The 19,278-nt window shown below is 46.6% G+C and overlaps 1 protein-coding gene across 6 annotated transcripts in view; it reads right to left on the bottom strand.

The window, feature by feature from the left end:
* Colq (collagen like tail subunit of asymmetric acetylcholinesterase) overlaps window positions 1-19,278 on the bottom strand; it is a 56,131-nt gene that overhangs the window by 36,416 nt on the left and 437 nt on the right. For 3 of the 6 annotated variants that reach the window (XM_031362103.1, XM_031362101.1, XM_031362104.1), the window contains exon 2: window positions 19,099-19,215. In XM_031362103.1, the coding sequence (XP_031217963.1) occupies window positions 19,099-19,215 (117 nt within the window). Of the gene's footprint in view, window positions 1-39; window positions 155-19,098; window positions 19,216-19,278 lie in introns of those variants that run through there. The other 3 variants (XM_031362108.1, XM_031362106.1, XM_031362105.1) reach the window with 2 other exon arrangements.

Genomic DNA, 19,278 nt, shown 5'->3' on the forward strand with positions numbered 1-19,278 from the left:
CACACACACACACACACACACACACACACACACACTTACCCAAGTAGCCAGCTGAGTGAAAGAGAAGTCCCGAAATGATGAGGAGAAGCTGAGTGAAGCTAAATGATGGCCCCATCATCATGTGGCGAAGCCCAAGGCAGACTGGCCCAGGAACACAAGCTAGACACAGGCTGAGATTTGTCACGCCCCGGAGTGCTGCTCACCCTGGCCTGCTTGGCATTTGTGGTGGGAGTTAGCCAATCCCTGCTTTGATGTTGCTTCTGCCCCAGATGCCAGGCTTTCAGGGGCCAGTCGTGAGTGCCTGGGAGCCGGGATGGGGTAAGCAGCTCTAGCTACTCACAGATGCTTCTGTAAGCCAGACTATGAGGACACAGCACCCTCTACCCAGGGAGGCTGGGAGGTTGAGAGCTCTATACAGTGATCGCCTCAGACACCACGAGGAGGAAACAGCACAATCTATCAACCAGGAGGCTTTTGCTTTGCCTCAAAGCTGCCTCATCAATACTGTTCTGTCAGGCATCAGAGTCACACCTCATCAATACTGTTCTGTCAGGCATCAGGGTCACACCCCACAGAGGGTGTCCAAGGAGACTCTGCCCTCTTCTGCTTCAAAGATCTGTCTGCCTCAGTGTTTGCTTTATCTGGCAAAGTGTTGCCATTAAAGTCACCCTCAAAATAACAAAACACAAACTCTACATATTGTGTGTGTGTGTATGTGTGTGTGTGTGTGTAGCTATGTAGTCTCTACATATGTAAATATATATGCACATACACTTACATATATGTGCGTATTTCCAAAGACTATGAGGGTTGAACCCAGATCTCATGCATGCTAAGCATGTAGTCTACCACTGAGCTGCATTCACAGGCTCAAATTTTTTTTTTAACAAGAACCTCATCTATAAAATAAAGTAGCACATCCCAGATACACACTGAAATATGCCTGAGACCTTACTATATGAACACACATAATATTCTAAACCTCAAAAGATAAGGTTATTGGTACTTAGTAATAAGCACTGACTTACGCAGCTCAGTGACGAGCTTTATAACAAGAGTAGCAGCCTTAGTCTACAGCAGACCGATAGTAAATGTTTTAGGATTCATGGGCTACATTGTCTGTGTCAAAGAACTTTGCTATAAAGTATAAAAGCAGTCGTGGACAGTTAGCTAAAGATAAGTGTGACCAAGTTCTGATAAAACCTTATTTATAAAAATAGGAGGGGTGCTGGATTTGGCCCCCAAGATGTAGTCTGTCAACCCCAGCACTGAAGCACCAAAGGGAAGCTCAGTGACTAGATCTACTCATTGTGTGCACCGTCCACCGGGTGGTAGCTCATGTGCAGTGACCAGGCCTGATGTCTGGGTTCAGGAGCATGCTGTTTAGTGTCACCATAACAATCCTGATCCTGGCTGAACTCCTGGGCTTGCCACTCAATAGCTATTGCCTCTGAGCTAGATGCTTCTATCTGAACCTCAGCTTTCTCACCTGTAAAGTGGGTGTTGCATACGTTACTTTGCTCCTCAGCTGGAAGGATTAGAGCCAAGGCTTTTCCATTTCTGGCACAGAAGAGGGCTCTTTATCAACCTATTTTTGGATAACTTGATCAGGAGGAAAGAGGAGAGTGTAGCCTTAGGGATGTCTGGAGAGAATTATGGGAGGAAGAGGTAGTTGGAGAGAGAATGAACTAAGTAGTCAAGACAGGCTTCCTGGAAGAGGTGGCATTTGAGATAAGCCTTAGAAGCTGAGATTTTTCTGGCACAAAGTGGGGAGAAGGGAGAGAAGAAGGCTTGGGCTCAGTTCCTCTGGGAACTAGGTCTAAGACATCAGAGCCAGCAGCTTTAAGGACAGGGCACATTCAGTTCAGAGGCCCACATGCACCATCTCCCCTCAGTTTCCCTGTGTGGTCAAAGTTCCTGTGATGGATTGAATGCGAATGCCCCTCTCCCCAGGCTCCTCTGCTTGAATACTTGGTCCCCAGTTGATGGATTGGTTTGGGGAGGATTAGGATTAGCTTTGTTGGAGGAGGTATGTCACTGGGGTTAGGTGGCCAGGCTTTGATGTTCCAAAAGACGTTTACCATTCCCCGTGTGTTCCTTCTGCGTCTTGCTTTCCCTGATGTGAGTTCTCAGCTGGTCCTGCCACCACACCTCTGCTCTGCCATCATGGTATAACCCTTTGAAGCCAAGGGCCAATTAAATGCTTTCTTCTGTAAGTTGCCTTGGTCTTGGTGTTTTGTCACAGTAAAAGAAAAGTAACTAAGACAGTCCCATTGTTGTCCCTCCTCTTCCTCCTTCCCCCTCCTCTTTGTTGTCCTCCTCCTCCTTGTCCTCTTCCTCCTCTTTATTGTCCTCCTCCTCCCTCCTCCTCTCCCTCCTACTCATCTTCTTTCTTTGGAGAAGTCTCATTCTCATTCTGTAACCCAGGGTATCCTAAGATTCACTGTGCAGTTTAGTGTTTCAGGCAATTCTCCTGCCCCATGCTCCCTGGTGCTGGGATAATAGGCATTTGCCACCATATTTGATCAGATCTTCATTCCTCCCCTGCCCCAGCATCATGGATGTTTTTCAGCCCTTGGACATTTTGCCACTTTCACAGTAAAACCTTTCTGTTTTTCTTAACCATGTAGCATCAAACTTTAAAAAAAAAAAAAAGATGTATTCATTTTATTTTATGTAGGGGTGTTTTGCCAGCATGTATTTATGTGCACCACATGTGTGCTTGGTGCCTTCAGAGCTAAGAAGAAAGCATCAGATTTTCTAGAATTGGAATTACGGATGGTTGTGAACCACCATGTGGGTGCAGGGAATAGAACCTGGGTCCCCTGTAAGAACAGCATGTGCTTTTAAGTGCTGAGCTGTCTCTCCAGACCTCAACATCAGACTTTTTTTTTTTTTTAAAGTTTACTCATGTAGCCAGCTCAGCTGAACACATGTCACTCCATGAAAGCAAGGCAAGTGGCCTCTACAATCACTGGGCCCCGGCCAACTACAGAGTTCCATTTGATCTTAATGACCGGCTGTGAGTCTGTGACCTACATCTTTCTGTGTATATGTCCTTCAGCTGCTTTTTCTGTCTGTCTTATTCCACTTTACCCTACTACCTTTGTCCGTCTTCCTAGCACCAACAGTGGCTTTTCCTGAAGTCAAACACCTATGCATATAGCCCACCTTTCTGCTGCTCGCCAAGCTTCTAGCCCAGCCTGGGACTTAGGATCCCTGGTCAGTATCCCTGCCAGGAAATTGCTGTCTAATGTGAATGACTTAGTTTCCCTGCATGTGAAAGGGCATCTGCCAGGTGAGCTCTGAGCTCTCTTCAGCTTCGCTCTATAGAGGCTATGTTTCCTGGGCATAGCCCAGGAAGGGAGGGACCCTCCATAGGGCTCTAGATAGCTAGAGGTGAGCCCCTCCTCCCTGGTAACAAATCTTGCCCTTAGCTTCACTCCTTTGTGTGGGCCCAGGTCCAGTTTACTACTGATGAGCTGCCTGCAAGGCCACATTCATAATCAGTTTCTGGGCCATCCAGCCGCTGTCAACAGGTGTCACATTCACAGTGCTTTGTCTTAATTGTGGCTCTGGGATTTATCAACCAGGCCAGAAGACCACTTCTGGAACGTTGTCTCCTTGGGCACCATTCCAAACCTTCCAGTTCCCACTGTTGCACAGGGGCCTGAAGTTACAGATCACAGCCAAAATGGATTCTGTCACAGTGTCTGTCTCCACTGGCTCTCCTGCCACTGCTGTACACATAGATATCTGTGACTCAGCTACTTCCAGCACCTGACCCCAGAGATCCAGAGTTCTTATATGAGGCAAAGCTGTCTGCACTTGAGCCAGATATGGTGATGCACAACTATCATCCTGTACTCCAGAGACTGAGGAAAGAGGATTGTGAGTCAGCCTGGGCTACATAGTGAGACCTTGTTTCACAGTTGAAGGAAAACAGTCATTGAGATGGCTCAGTGATTTAAGCACTTGTCACCAACCCTGACAATCTAAGTTCAGTCCCACATGGTAAAGTGAATCAACTCCTGCAAACTGACCTTTGATCTCTACCCACATGTCATACACATGCATGAGCATACATGCATGTGTGAGCATGTGCGTGCTCGCACGTGTACACACACACACACACACACACACACACCATATTTTCAGAAGTCTACATGTTTGGGAGCAGAGCGTAGGATTCCACCAGTTCTAGAGCACTTCAAATCTATAGTCCCATCTAGAGGTTAATGGGCAGGTTGAAGAAGCCTACTGGCAAAGACTGCCTCCTCCCCTTGACCAAATTTTGGTCAACTTCCCTCTCTTGACTAAGACTCCAGATTGAATTTGTGCTTCAGCATGCATTCTCACAGTTGTAGCTGCCCCTCATGCCCCCAGTTAGTCAGTCTAAAGGAATTCCTCATCCTTGACATCAGGTCAAGTCCTCATTGCCACCCTTGACATTGGATAGCTCTGGCCTGCTTTTGATAAAATCCCATGAGCTGGTTCTTCCAGAATCACCCTACCCTTGTATCTCCTTAATACCTTTCCACCCATCCATTCAACTGGCTCCTTGGCTGTAAGTTCCCACTTGTCCTTGAACTGGAGTTGATCTAGACCTTTGTTTCCCTCTGAGCTAGTTCCCTCTGAGATAATGTCAACAGCAAAAGCTTTGAGTTGTATTAAATACCATCTCCAGATCCATGCTTTTGTTGTCTTGGGCTAGCCCTACATTCTTCTGAAGTCTGCAAATATTTCTTGAATAACCTGTGCCTTTCTACGCTAAAATAATGGTGGTCTGGATTGGTGCTTTGCACACATTTTGTTCGTCCTTTCGGCTGACCATCTCCATTTGGCAAAGGGGAAAATGACTCTTGGTGAAACCATGTTTATAGGTCTGGGCTACAGAGCTAGAACTGACTTGGAAATGGAGTGTGTAAGGAACTTTGCACAGAGCCCTGTGAGGAGGCGGCCTCCTGCAGCCATCTTTGCCAGACCTGGGGGACAGCTCATTTGACTCTAGCCACTTGCACCCTTCTCGTTCTTCCCACTGCTTTCTGTGGGACCTGCAGCTTCCCTCCGTTCTGATCAGTCTCTAGCCCGCTGGCTCCTTCCCTCCTGGCTACTATCTAGCTATCTCAGGATTGTCTTGGAGTTGGCAGTGTACAGAGATGGTTGACATTTACCTCAAAGATGTGCTCAACCACTCCACAGGCCAGAGCAACCCTGGGGAACTGGGACATGTAACTATTCTTGTCAATGGTTCTAAGTGCAGGGGATTCCACCCCTGAGGGATGGTGGAGACACAATGTGAAAGGGACCTGCAGCCTGCGTGACAGCTTGGGGATGAGTCATGCCCTACCAGGGATACTGAACTGTAATCACACATTTTTATTCTTTAGACAAGGTTACGTAGCAGTGGCTGACCTGGAACTTACTACATAGACCACACTGGGGACACAGTGCCCAGTACTACCCAGAGAACAAACACCCAAAGAGATCAGAGGTTGTACCTCAAAATCTGACTGGGGATATAGCTATTTGCCAGTACTAGAGATCTGTCTGAATAGGCTTCATGTGATCACATCTCACTCATATGTTATCATTCCTTGCTCTTATTTGACCCTTCCCTCTCTCCATCGCTTCAACAATTTTCTTCTGTATCTATTTTATATATATATATATATGTATGTGTATACATATATATATATGTGTATACATATGTATATACACATATATGTATGTGTATATACACATATATATATGTGTATACATATGTATATACACATATATGTATGTGTATACATATATATATATATATATATATATAACATACAAAAAGACATGAATATATTCTTTTTACCCTATCATTAACTTCTCTTGTTCTCCTCTTCCCACTCCCTTTATATTCCTTTCTCTCTCTTTATAGGCCATTTTCTACTTCCATATATATATGAATCTCATATGATAGTTATATATGTGATTATTATATTTATATTTAAATATAGAAAAATCCTACTTTTCTTTTTTAAAAAAGTTTTTATTATTTCTCTTATCTATGTGCATTGCATGTGCCCATGTGCCATGCATGTATGTGGAGGTCAGGACAACTTGTAGGAGTGGTTCTCTCTTACCAGGTGGGTCACAGGCTTTGAACTCAAGAAATCAGGCTGGCAGCATGTGCCTTACCTGCTGAGCTGTCTCTCTGTCCCCAATCCTGTCTTTGTAATAAAGGTTTGTTTTGGGTTTTGGTTTTGAGACAGGGTTTCTCTGTATAGCCCTGGCTAGCCTTGAACTCAGGAATCCTCCTGCCTCTGCCTCCCAAGCGCTGGGATTAAAGGCGTGCGCCACCACTGCCTGACTTGTAATAAAGTTTTATGATCGCTCATCCTTGGGCAGACATCTTGGTTGTCCTTCTGACTCCAGTTACAGCTGGGGCTCAATAGAACGTGTTGGCTGGTAAGCTTTATCAAACACATTTACCTTCTCTAGGCTACTCTTCAAAGTTGGCAGAGTTTTTAGGTCACTTTAAAAATCTACCAAAACAATTAACAACAACAAGACAGGTGGCTGAACGGGCGATAGAGTGACCATGGCCAAATGCTGACTGACACGAATCAGCTGTGACCTGAGGTATCTTAGACCAGGTGGCTTCATTAACACACACTCATTCCTCACAGATCTGGTCACCAGAAGTCCAAAGTCAATATGTTGAGGACTTAGATTTTCTTGTGCCCTTACTCATTGGCTCAAGGGCAACTGGGTGCCATCTTGCTGTGTCCCTCCATGCCTCTCCTCTGTGCCTGTGACCCTGGTCTCTCTTTGTATGTCCAAGCCTAATTATTCATAAGGCCACTGTCAGAGTGGATTAGGGATCACCCTAAGACCTTGTTTAACTCAGTTGCCTCAACAGTTCCATTCTGATGTACGGGGTGGGGGCAGGAGTGAGGAATCTTGAGGGGGCACCATTTAGCCCAGAGCAGTGAGCTGAATTCTGGTGGCTCATGAATGATTCTTTTCACAATTTCTTTTGAATTTTTGAAAATATTTCTAATGATAAAAAGAGAAAACAAGCTACTTAGAACCACAGCATAAAGGTTGAGGCAGGTCAGCCCTGAGCCTCTGTTGACCAATCTGGGGAACCTGAGGCTACACAGAACTTAAGTGTCAATGCTTTGGGGAGCTTTTGTCCATTCACCATGAGGACAAGACCCCACCCCCTGCCCCAAACACACAAACACTCACAGAGACACGTTGAGAGGAGCTACAAGGATGGAAGAGAGCCACCTCCTGGTTGTCATTATTTTAGCCAAGCCATATATCAACCGTGCCTTCTTTGCCCACAAGAACCAAAGAAAACCAACTCATCCCCCCTTCCTTCCACAGGGGAATTGTTTTGGATCTTATCTAAAGGAGGGCATCTGCTTCTTTGAGTTCATCTTCTAATTTGACCAAATGGCCTGTGGTGGATGGTGAGGGAGGAGGAGAGACAATGCTATTAGGAGACCAGGGAACATCAAGAAGCCTCTAGGAGGCTGGCTGTGCCTTGGCTCAGAATTGGATTACAGCAGCCGGCATCAATCAACAATCACGATTAAATCTTCGGCTGGGCTTGACAGGGAAGGCCGAGTTTGTGGAATTATTCAGGAAATCTGGCCACAGGTCAGCTGCCCTGGGCCTGCAGGCGAGTTCTTTCCAACACCTGCTGACTGCTGCGGCCTGGGTGGAAAGACCCTGTACTTCCATGTCTTGTTTTTTTCCACACTGACACTTCACTATGGAAACTTGAAAGACAGAACTCTGTGGCTCCCATAACCCCTCTCCCTAAATGCTTTTTCTGTCTCCACTTGCTGTATGAATTGTCTGGAGTTCCACAACAAGTAGGAAGGAGAGAAGCTGGATTCCTGGGAGCCTTTGGTGGCCCAAGGCCCAGAGAGGTATCTGGCCAACTCAACCAAATCCCTCTATTCCAGAAATTGGGGGGGGGGGGGAACACAAGGTTGCCTCTTTGGATTCTGCTGAGCAACAGCGGTTCAGTGGAGCAAGTTGCCAAAATAAAGGCGAGGCTTTTTGTAACCTTGTAATTGCGGAAATCCTCCTGCCTTAGCTTCTTAACTACTGAGATCACTTTTGTATGTCACCATGTCCACTCCTTTCAGCCCCTTTAGACATATCCAAAGGACTACTCTGTCTCACTCCGTTGTAGGAGGCATGAAGGTCTCTGTGCCCACGGTAAGCACTAGGGGAGCCTGGAATGTTGGACACACAGTGTTGTTCCTTCAAAGGAAGGGCTGTGTAACCTGTTATCTGTCCAGCAGACATGGTTAATAAATTGCCTGGTGACCTTTACATCATCTGTGTGACAGAGACCACACCGGACCCTCCCCCAGACCTTATTAGAAGCCAGCTTTCCCCCAGGCAATCGGTGGCACCTATCTTTATGAACTTTACAAGGAGGTTTGATGTAGTCACATCCGATCTGTATTTAGCTTATTTTGTTCCTCTAAGAGACTTATGTATGCTTTGTTGTGCACACGGGATTGAGTTAATTAACAACGGAATAAGTTTTTACTGAATTGTGCAGTGCTTAAATATACCTAAAATTAACTACTTGGGGTCAAACTCCAGAAGTTTGAACAAACACTGGCTAGTTATGTTGAACCACACTACCTTCTTGCCTCCCAAGGATCATTACGCTGCTGGTTGAGGTGGTTGCAGAGGCTCCCACACTATATAAAACGCACCTGCATTCTTTTATACAGCTTCATAATATTTCTTCACTTGGAAGAACCAAAATTTGTTTGTTCTTCTCCTTTTGATGCACAGTCGGGTGGTCTGCAAGCATTCACGGCATGTAACTGGCGCCGCAAAACCACCTGCTGCTTCTTTATGTGTTGTGTATGAGAGAATTGACACCAGTCAGGGTGTGGGTTTGATGTGTACGATCTGCTTCACTCCACAAAGCATTGGCAGCCAACCTTCCTTCCCAGGAGCAGGGGATGAAAGTGTCTGTCTGTCTGTCTGTCGATGCTGTCACAGACAGCCCACTGCCATAGCTGTGAGAGTGAGACATAGCATGCTCCAATGGTTCTCACTTAGGTTTCCATTATAGTGGATGTCACGGGCCGTAGAGCCTTCAGACCTTCAGGGGGCTGCTGGACTAATTCTTTCTTATCAATGAGGGGAGTTATGACTACTTTTCCTCCCCCTCTTCCTCCTCTTCTTCTTTCTTCTCCTCCTTCTCCTTCCTTTCTTTTCTCCCAGTTTGTTTAGGCCTCAAACACGTTTTTCTTTTTCTTTTTTCTTTTCTTTTTTTTTTTTTTTTGAGACAGGGTTTCACTGTGTAGCCTTGGCTGTCCTGGAATTCACTCTGTAGACCAGGCTATCTTTGAGCCAGTAACTTTGAATCTCTGTCTCTGCCTCTAGAGTGTTGGGATAAAAGGTATGTGCCACCACTGCTCAGCTATAATTTTTTATTTTGTGTTCATTAGTGTTTTGACTACATGTATGAGGGTGTCAAAAACTCTGGAACTGGAGTCACAGGCAGTTGTGAGCTGTATGGGGGTGCTGGGAATTGAACCTGGGTCCTTGGGAAGAACAGCCAGTGCCATTAACCATTGAGTCATTTCTCCAGCCCTGAAACACATTTTTTAGTGGAGTGGAATTTAACATATTAACCATTTCTTTTCTGATTTTTGCCCTACCCCACCACTTCAGTTATATATATATATATATATATATATATATATATATATATATATATATATGTTAAAAAAACTCCCAAGCTTTTTAAAAATAATTTTATAGTTCCTATTTTATATTTAAAATATAAGCAGGACAGTGATGGCGCACATCTTTAATTCCAGCACTTGGGTGGCAGAGGCAGGAGGATTTCTGAGTTCAAGGCCAGCCTTGAACTCAGTTTCAAGGTCTACAGAGTTAGTTCCAGGACAGCCAGGGCTATACAGAGAAACCCTGTCTCAAAAACCAATATATACATACATAAATGTGTGTGTGTATATGTATATATATGTGTGTGTATATATATATATACATATATATATATATATAATAAGATGTAAGTCTGCTTACTTTTTATCAGAGGGTAAATTATTTCTTTTTAAATTATTTTTTGAGTTAGTATACAAAATAATGGGGGTTTATCATGTTTGACATGTATATGTGTGTGGGTGTATATAATTAATTAATTTTACTCATATGTGCCTGCCCTTGCCATTCTTTGTCCCCCTTCTTATTCTTGTTGGTTTCCTGCTTAGTCGTGTGTGTGTGTGTGTGTGTGTGTGTGTGTGTGTGTGTGTGTTCCACACACGAGGGAAGAGAATACGCAGCTTTGTGCCTTCAAACAGAAAACAGAACTCTGTTCCTATAAACTGGGTGGGCACAGGCCCTAGCAGGGAGCCTTGTACTGTAGTTTTGCTAAATGGTCATACAGCAAACTACCCTTAAGTGTTTCCATTTTTATCCACAGGTTTGGAGGAGCTGCCTCTTGCAGCAGTTAATGCAGAGGCTCAAAACTGGTCAAAGTGCTGAGAGTAAGTGACTGTCTGCCATAATCGGGCCATTTGCACACATACCCACAAGCCTCTGGGAAACCACGGAGGAGCTGGTAGATGGGGGTGCTGTGGAATTTGGTTTCTGTCTGATCATGGAGCATCTGGAAGCTTCTAGGGACCACCATGAGGTCTACCCCAATAAAGATGGTGATAGGAGATAAGTTGGCTCTCTGTAGACACAAAGTGGCACACCAACCCTGCAGGGTCCTCACATAAGGCACATGTTCACCACTGGACTGAACTAGGATCGTTGCAACAGGGGCGCTCCAGTTGAGTAGGCAGTTTTCTGTAAGTTGGATGGCTGTGGTCACCCTATCTCTGAAAACTTCTACGCTCTGCCTGAAGTTAGGCAGGCCTCCCTGGAGCACGAGTCCCAGAGGGAAGTCCCTGAAGCAAGAGGACAGCTGCTGAGGGTTTCCCAAATTCTTCTAAAGAAGGCAGCTGGGGGGGTGAGCAGAGGAGGGCTCAGGGAAGTCCAAACCGGGAGGTTGGAGGGGAAGGCCGGAAAGGGAGGGGCTTGCACGATTCATTCATGCTCCCCTCCTTCCTCTTTTCAGTCCTTATCCCATTAGATGACAGAAAGACAGCACCAGCCACCAGCTTCCTTCAGCTGTTCCCAGCTCTCAAACAAGCAGCTCCCCTATGTTTTCATTGGTTACCATGGGGAGATAAGCATGGATGTGAATCGGGAGATGCCTGGGGCTCACAGATGGAAGAGTGCCAGGTATATTTTTAAGACATGAGGGGAAGCTGGTCACTAGGGAAGGAGAGTCTTCTTCGCTGAGTAGCTGCCCAGCATCCTCCTTCCTTAAGGCCTAGTTTGCAAACAAAAAGTGGTAGAAATATGAATTATTTTTTTTTTTGCTTTAATTCACTAAGTGGTTTAAGCGAAAAGTTATTTTAGTTTTTGGTTTGGGTGCAATAAATGGTAGTGATGGGCATTGTAATGTTCATAATGAGCCTCCTCAATCCTGACAACGTGTTTGTGAGTTAGATACTTTTAGCCCCATAGAGGGCAATTTGCCTAAAATCACATTACTATGAGAAATAAAAACCTTGACTCTAGGGAACAGAGTGCTGGAAGTATTACTTCTGATGCCACTGGAGAGGAGAAAGCTTGGTCCCCAAGACTTGGCTGTTTTCCTGAGGGCCCCAGTAGCATTGTCATTCAGTGACCCATGTGGTGATTAGTTCAGGAAAACTCCTCACAGGGACTTCGAGTTTCACTTTCTTCACTGCGAAGGGACTGAGGTAGCAGAATAAACTCCATTTTGCTTTTAAGACTCCATTCTAAGTTAACTTACCTTTAGAGAAGCATGGCCCCCATCCTTGAGGTCTGAGAAAAAACATGAAATGTCCCTGGCAGTTGCAAAATAGACACAGCAGCTGCAGCTGGCTGATAACAACAGAGTGGGCTAAGAAAACAGAAGTCGTTCCCAGGTCAAGGGGCTCCCTTTTGGTGTACACTCCCTCCCTGGTAACCAGGTGCTGTAAACCAGTTGGCTAGAAGGCCAACATTCCTTTACCCTCTCCTGTAATTCCAAGGCTTGGAAACCCACACTTGCAGGTTTCTTCCTTTATAAACCCGTTTCCCATAGACCTGGCGGCTGCTCTCCTATCCTGTTCCATCATCAGGAAGGTTTGTGGCCTAAGCTCACGAGCTTAAATAAGGACTCTCATGTGCCTGCGTCAGAACTGTGGTCCCTGGTGGTCTCTCTGGGGTTTTCTAGATCTGATAAACTGCTTAGCAACTACACTCCTGTCTGCTTCAAATCCTATAGCATCTAAACAAAGCATGAGGTAAGCATGGCCCATCAAATGGTCCCTATTGGTATCTGGAGCTGAGTTTTAGTGGTTGTGAAAGGGGCATGTGGGTAACTAAGATACTTAAAGTGAGGAGACAATCCTGGGTTATCTGGGTTTCTAAATGTAATCACAAGCGTCCTTTTAAGAGCCAAGCAGAGGCTGGGGATGTAGCTCCATGTTAAATTGCTTGCCTAAAATGTACAAGCCCCTGGGTTCACACCCTAGCACCACAAACAAACACAACAGATTGAAAAAGGAGATTTGAGAATCCATATGTAGCATGGTTTGGTATGAACACAGGAAACCAAAGAATCTGAGAAACATAGCTTAGGTCTAGAAAAGGTGAGGGAACTAAGTCTTCCTTGGGCCCTTGGCCCCCGCTCAGTGGAAATTATTTCAGACTGTAGTCCTCTGGAACTGTAGGGGAGTTGGAGGTGATTCATGTCCACAGGAAGCTAACGAAGTAACTCTGCAGTGAGCTGCAGCAGTGGCTTTCAAAGTGTGGACTGTGAGCCTGAAGCCTGGAGGCACCTGAAGCATCATAGAGATGCAGATGCTTAGGCCCACTGGAGAACCCTCAGAATCAGGACCTCCTGGTGGGTTCCAGGGGTCTGCATTTTATCGAGCCCCTCACTGATTCTGATGCTGGTTATAGTGCAGTGGTTAGCTATGGCTAAACCTTATCACCAGGAGAACTTGAAATGCTGCCCGTGCTATCTTGGGCCCAGCCTAGACTGTGCTATGGGGGTTACTGCTGTGGACTGCTGCCCTCCAGTTCGGCTGTGCCAACCTTTGGAAACTTAGAAAGACATTCTGGAGGCTGCAAAGGGAGGGGAAGGCCAGCAGGGCTTCTGGCCCTGGGGCTTACAGTCATATGTTCAGAGGGACCCAAAGAAGCAGATATAATTAGAAGAATGAGGCAGGTGTGAGGCAGGAGGATATGGAAACTATGGATGAGATTAGGAGCAGATTCTACACATGGTCGACGTGCCCTCCCAAAAGGAGGGATCAGGACCACCAGGTCAGTCAGTGTACCAAGAGATTTGTTTTTAAAAGATGCTGGAAATATATTAAAATATAAAACCATCTACATTTTAATCATTATCAATTCAAACAATTTAACCTTTACCTCCCTGTTCTCTCCATGGTCCAAAGGATGAAGGCAGTCCCCAGCAGTGACCAGCGGGTCAGCCAGGACAAGTTCTCACAGACGGCTGAGAGATGCTCCCTGTGGGTGGTATAACTGTGTCCGTGTAGGCACGTGGTTGGCTCTCATTGGAGTTTAGTTGAATGAATACATTTTCCCAGAGTGTGTCTGTGGGACAGAGACTGCTCTGCCCATTTTACAGATAGGAACTTGAGGCTCACCCCAGTAAAGTCAACTCCCATTGCAGCTCAGTTCATAACCATGATGGTCAGAGCTCAAACCCAGGACCCCTTACTGTGGGGGATGCTGTCAAGGGCAGGTATGGCTCTAGCTGTCAGAGAGCTCTGCCATAGCGAGGTTTGAGCCATGGGCATTGGTAACAGTTATGGGCAGTACTCATGGGCATTAGAAGCATTTAAGGAAGGCTAGACACCAGCTTTGTGTGTGTCACATGGAAGCCAGAGACTCTCAGACTCCAGAGCAGTTATGCTGCATTGTGTGATTATGCATCAGAGGAAGGCAGGCCTGGGTATCCCGAAAGGTGATGGAGAGAGATGGAGTGGAGGTCAGGATGGCCAAAGGGGAGCCTTCCACCTCCCAGAGCATGTCTGTTTTTATAGAGCTGGGGAGTGAGAAGGCTTCTGCTTCTATAGAGGTTTGGGATGGGGGTGGCAGATGATGCCTGAGACCTCCTAGAGAGCCCTGTAACTTAAGAATGCTCTCTGATTTTATTATCCAGAGGAAATATGGGGAGCTAAATGAGAGGAGATGGCTTGCAAGTGCATTATGGGACATTAAACAATAGCTGATCAGCATCAGACACAAATAAATGACCTGTGATCTAGTGCCAAGAATCTGGATGGTCCCCAAATGGTGGTCTGGCTGGCTTCCAGGCAGCAGAGTGTATAGCTGGACATCGTATAGGCTACAAAAGTAACAACAAGGATTCCAGCACCCAAGCAGAATCACATCCTTCCATGTGGTCACACTTTACTGCAATAGATTTGTGTCTTTTCCTGATCTGGATTCTGAAATTTGGATCCACAGTTGCCCTGGAGAGTTTCCGCTTGCCTTCCTGCCTGGCTGGGAAACCCTTTACAAAAGTGGAGCATATGTCCATGTAGGCAGAGGGTAGGATGGCTCACAGGCCTGAAAGGTTTGTGGAAGTTGCCTTGGTTACAAGGAGATTCCTATCCTTCAAAACACCCTGACTCACTCTGACTTTAAGGTTCCCACTAACAAAAATATCAGAAAGATCAAGCGGTGGCTGGGCAAGTCATGCACACACTTACAAAGCAATGTCAACAATGAACATGGAGGTGTGTGTCTGGAATCCTAGCACTTGAGAGAGAAGGCTAAGGTAGGGTGGTGACTGATATCTAGGCCACTCTGACCTATGTAGTGAGTTCAAAGCCACATGGACAATATAAGGAGATCAAAAGCCAACAACAATAACAACCATCTAAATCAGTACTCAATTATTTGTTGGAACTTTGGATACTGACCACTTGAGGACGAGGTATGAGGGAAGAGACAACGAAGAATATAGAGGAGAGGTTCCATGGATGGGGGGGAGGTGGCCTTGCAGTACTGAAAAGGCCACTTGCACACTTATCCAGGCCACTTATTCAGTCTACTTTGAAAAAAGCCCTAGACTTAGAGCCAGGATTCTAGTGTCCAGATCTCCCACAACCCTGCTGTGTGGTCTTGGGTGAGTTATCTAACTAACCTCTCTGTGCCTAGGATTCTTTTCCAAAGAAGCAAGAGTGTTGCTCCTCGCCCTCCCCAGGTGGGTGACGATCACATACATCTTACGGGAGGTCTGTTCCTCCAGAAATGTTGCCTATGGGTCTACACCTTATCCTTCTAGAAGCCACAACTATTGAACTCTACCCGTGAGTGGCCACTAGTGCTGAGCCGGTCTATCGTGGCGCTTATAACAGAAACCGTCTGAGTTGTATCTGTCACTTCGCTGCCTTTCTTCAGTGTTCACTGGGCCCTTTGTGATCACCATGAAGAGAAACAGTTCCTAGGCGGCAGCCAGGGTCACCTGCAGGGTTTCTAGGGCTCATCGCCCTCCACGCTCTGTGGTCTCAAAATCACTCCCCCGTTCTTTACCATTTTTCTTCCTGCCCTGCTATTTAGCCCAAGTAGTCTCAAACTTGAGCTTCTTCTGCCCCAGGTCACTAGAAGGCTGGGGTCACAGGTGTGCGCTGTTACACTCGGCACCTGCAATTTAGTCTGATGAATTATGTTCCATCCCTGACCTGAATGGTGAAAACAGAGAACCAATTCCTATAAGTTGTCATCTGACCTCATGCACACCCCTTACTACTACATTAATAAATATAAATAAAAATGCATATGTGTGTGTGTGTGTGTGTGTGTGTGTGTGTGTGTGTGTGTATGCCTGTTGCCATTGTATCTATTGTAAGCGGCATGTGAGCCTGGAAGAATGATGTTCAAAGTTAACAGACTGGGGTGAAAACCGAGATAGCCCGAGGTAGTAGTTTGTCAAGCATCTGAACTTCAATATTAAGATTGATTATGTCACAAGTTTGGCCTCCTTGGTGCTTTCTGCTCCCTGCCAGCTTCTCCTCTGCCACCCTGGAGGCTGTCAGGTAATATACACCAGATTCAGAGAATTGGGGCTATTGAGTGGTTCAGGAATGGGGTCCTTCCTGAAGATAAGGAAGGGTTATGCCCCATCTGTCCCCCCACTGTTCCCCGCTGTTCCATGTTGTGCCTCCTCCCTAAGTGAGTGAGCTCTTCCTGTAGTCCTGTGAGAGACCTTCCTCCACCACAGTCCTGGGGCACTCGGAGCCAGCGCTTCGGCACAATCCTCTAGAACACGGCTGCATCCTACTCTCCCCAGTGAGACCCGAAGCACTTTATACCCTGTCAGGCACACAGCAGACTCTCCTAAGGAAGGTCCCGTGGGCTGCAAATGTTTTTCCTGGTAGCTGTGTTTCAGCATGTGCATGGCTTACCTTCTTCAAAATGGTGAGAATGCGCAAAGCTTAGAATAGAGGTTAGATCGAATCAGATTGTTGGTAAGTATTTTTAAAGGGCTCCTACTGTCCTGACTCAGGGAACAGCTTCATTGCAAGGCCTAAATTCATTCCAGAGTAATGCTTTGGCTAGCCATAGCAATTAAATGAGGGGGACAAAGTGAGGTGACTCCCACAGGAAACCCCAGATACTCCTGCTGGTAATGATTTCTCTGGATGATCCCACTGTTTGGCCAAATGTCTGAAGCCTACATTCCCAATCACCAGATCCAGGGTTAGCAAGGCATCTAGAGGGCTTTGTGTGGCTGGGGGGTATAGCTCAGTGGCAGGGTGCATGCATGGCTTAGTCAAGGCCCTAGCCCCATGAAAAGGAAGCCTGGGTACCTATGCCCATGGTCTGCATCAAGGAGCTCCATACTACTAGACTTTGACCAGTAGCTGGCTCTGCAATAGGTGGTCGTGATGGGAGGAGGGAGGTCGGAGAGTTCCCTCCTCCCTGCTCTAGGTCCTTGGGTAACATTGCTTATGCTTGCAGCCCGCTCCTGCAAGCCACCAAGGCTTGTGGGATCTATTTCCCCTCTTCCTTTTCCTGCTTTCTCAGGACACAGGGATTTCTGACTGAAGAAAGACTTTACCCCTCTGTTGTCCTGGACCCTGCACCCCCTGAAAGTGAGCCCTTCATTCAAGTCTTTACATTGGGCACATCTAAGCTGCATCTTGTTACTGTGGTGCCCTGACCAGAGCGACCTTCAAAAACCCTTCTCTAAGAGAGGTCTACATCATGCAGGTTCTATCCTGAATGAGCAGGGCAAAGACGTTACAGGTTCTGTTCTGTCTAGATTTATGAAGAACTTAGTGACTTTGGCTTTGCATAAATTAAATAATTAAAACATGTGGATGACCCCTACTCTACAGATGCAAAGGTTTTTTTCTTCTTTCACTCAACAAGTAGCTACTGAGCATCTGCAGATCCAGCACTGTCTGGCACTGGAAACATCTATAGTTGCGGACACATAAGACGGCACAGTACCTGCCCCCATGGTGCACGGTCTACACTGAATGGTCTCCCGGAAGTCAGACAGCTCATCAGAGGCAGAGCTGAAACTAGAGAATCGAGTTTCCCTAATTCCTCCAAGTCTTCAGCAGATTCTCAAAGAAATCTATAACCCAAATATAACATAGAAGCAAACACTAGGTCAGACCAAATTAGCTACCAAGTACTCTTGGGATTTTTGAAACAGGGTCTCACTATGTAACCCAGGCCAGTCTTGAACACACCATCCTGCCTCAGCTTCCCAAGAACAGTCCCCGAGGGGTTGGGGAGTGGCACCATGCTTGGCTACCAAACTTCCCAGTAGATCATAGAATAATGATCCTCAGACTAGATGACCTCGTAAGAGGCGTGCTGCTGACACACACTCTTGGCAATACAACCACCTGCTTCTTCTGCCTCCCCTGGTATTCTCTGTGGCCCTCTCTTCTTCATCTCTCTTCCCTGCTTCTTCTGTTTCTCACACTTTTATAATTAGCATCACAGCAATCTCCCTGTCACTCCCTCAGGGCCTGCAGTTTGGCAGCACGGCTAGCCCGTGAGCTGTTTTTATGAATGGAGAGAGGTGGGCAGTGAGTCCGGAGGAATGCTCTCTCTGTGTTTCACAGGCAAAGACACAGAATCAACTTCCAAGCTTAGAAAATAAGGACTAGGGGTGCCTTAGAGCAGTGGCTGAGATGACCTGAGGAGGGTGTGGAAAAAGCAGCAAGCCCTGGGGGTCTGCTTGCTTCCTCAGGCACTCTGGAAATACTCAAATTTCTTCAGAAAGGTTTGAAAAGGCTCTGCCAGTAACCCAATACTTCCCTTGTGCCAGGTCCGGCAGGACAAGGGCAACAGCCTGGTGGTACCTGCAGAAAATGTTGCCTGGATGACCAACTGAGCAAGCCTGCTTCAATCTCCCAGCCCTGCACCCAGCAAGCAAGACACATCTGGTTCCAGGTCCACTGGCCCTCTGGAAGCCCTCACCATTCCTTTAGCACCTCTAGATGGGTTGTCAGAGCTGAAGAGAAGAAAGCCCCACATGAGAGCAACCAGGGCTGAGGAGACAGCAAGCCCTGCTGACAGTGGCCAGGCAGAATCCCCTGCCCTTCACCAAGGTTGACATGCATTTGCTTCACTGCATGCTGAGGTAAGCCCCATGGGGAGGGAGTCAGACAGATTTATAGAAACACCTTATAGACGTTCTCACTTCTCTAGAACTTAGACGTCTCTATCCCCAGCTCCCGACTCCCTGACCAAAATGATTCATGCAGGAAACAGGCAGCAGAGACAGGGGCACAGGAGCAACGGCTTAGAGTCTGGCTTTGAGCAGCTGAGTAGTGAGAACAAGGACAGAAGGGCCTTTGGAGGCAAGCTCGGGTGACAGGAAGCACCTTGGGGGACCACCGCCCCAGAGCCTTCCTCTGCTAAAAGCAGAATGGCAAAGAGATCAGGACATATTGCAAGACAATCTTGAGTGCCCCCACCCCCTTCTGCCCCTGCCAGACGGAACAAGGAAAGTCATGGTCATCAGTTAGTTACCTGCTGAGATTGGGACGACACTGTTGATGAAAGTCGGTTGAGACACGATGGAGCAGAAGAAGAGTTGGAGATAAATTCCCAAAGTCATTGGATTCAGGACAACCATGCTGGTCAGGTCTGGTAAATATCAAGTCAGAGGGCAAGGCTGCTGGACGCCTCTCCTAGCTCAGCTTTGTCCTG

Source organism: Mastomys coucha, unplaced genomic scaffold, assembly GCF_008632895.1.
Source record: "Mastomys coucha isolate ucsf_1 unplaced genomic scaffold, UCSF_Mcou_1 pScaffold9, whole genome shotgun sequence".
NCBI lineage: Eukaryota > Metazoa > Chordata > Mammalia > Rodentia > Muridae > Mastomys > Mastomys coucha.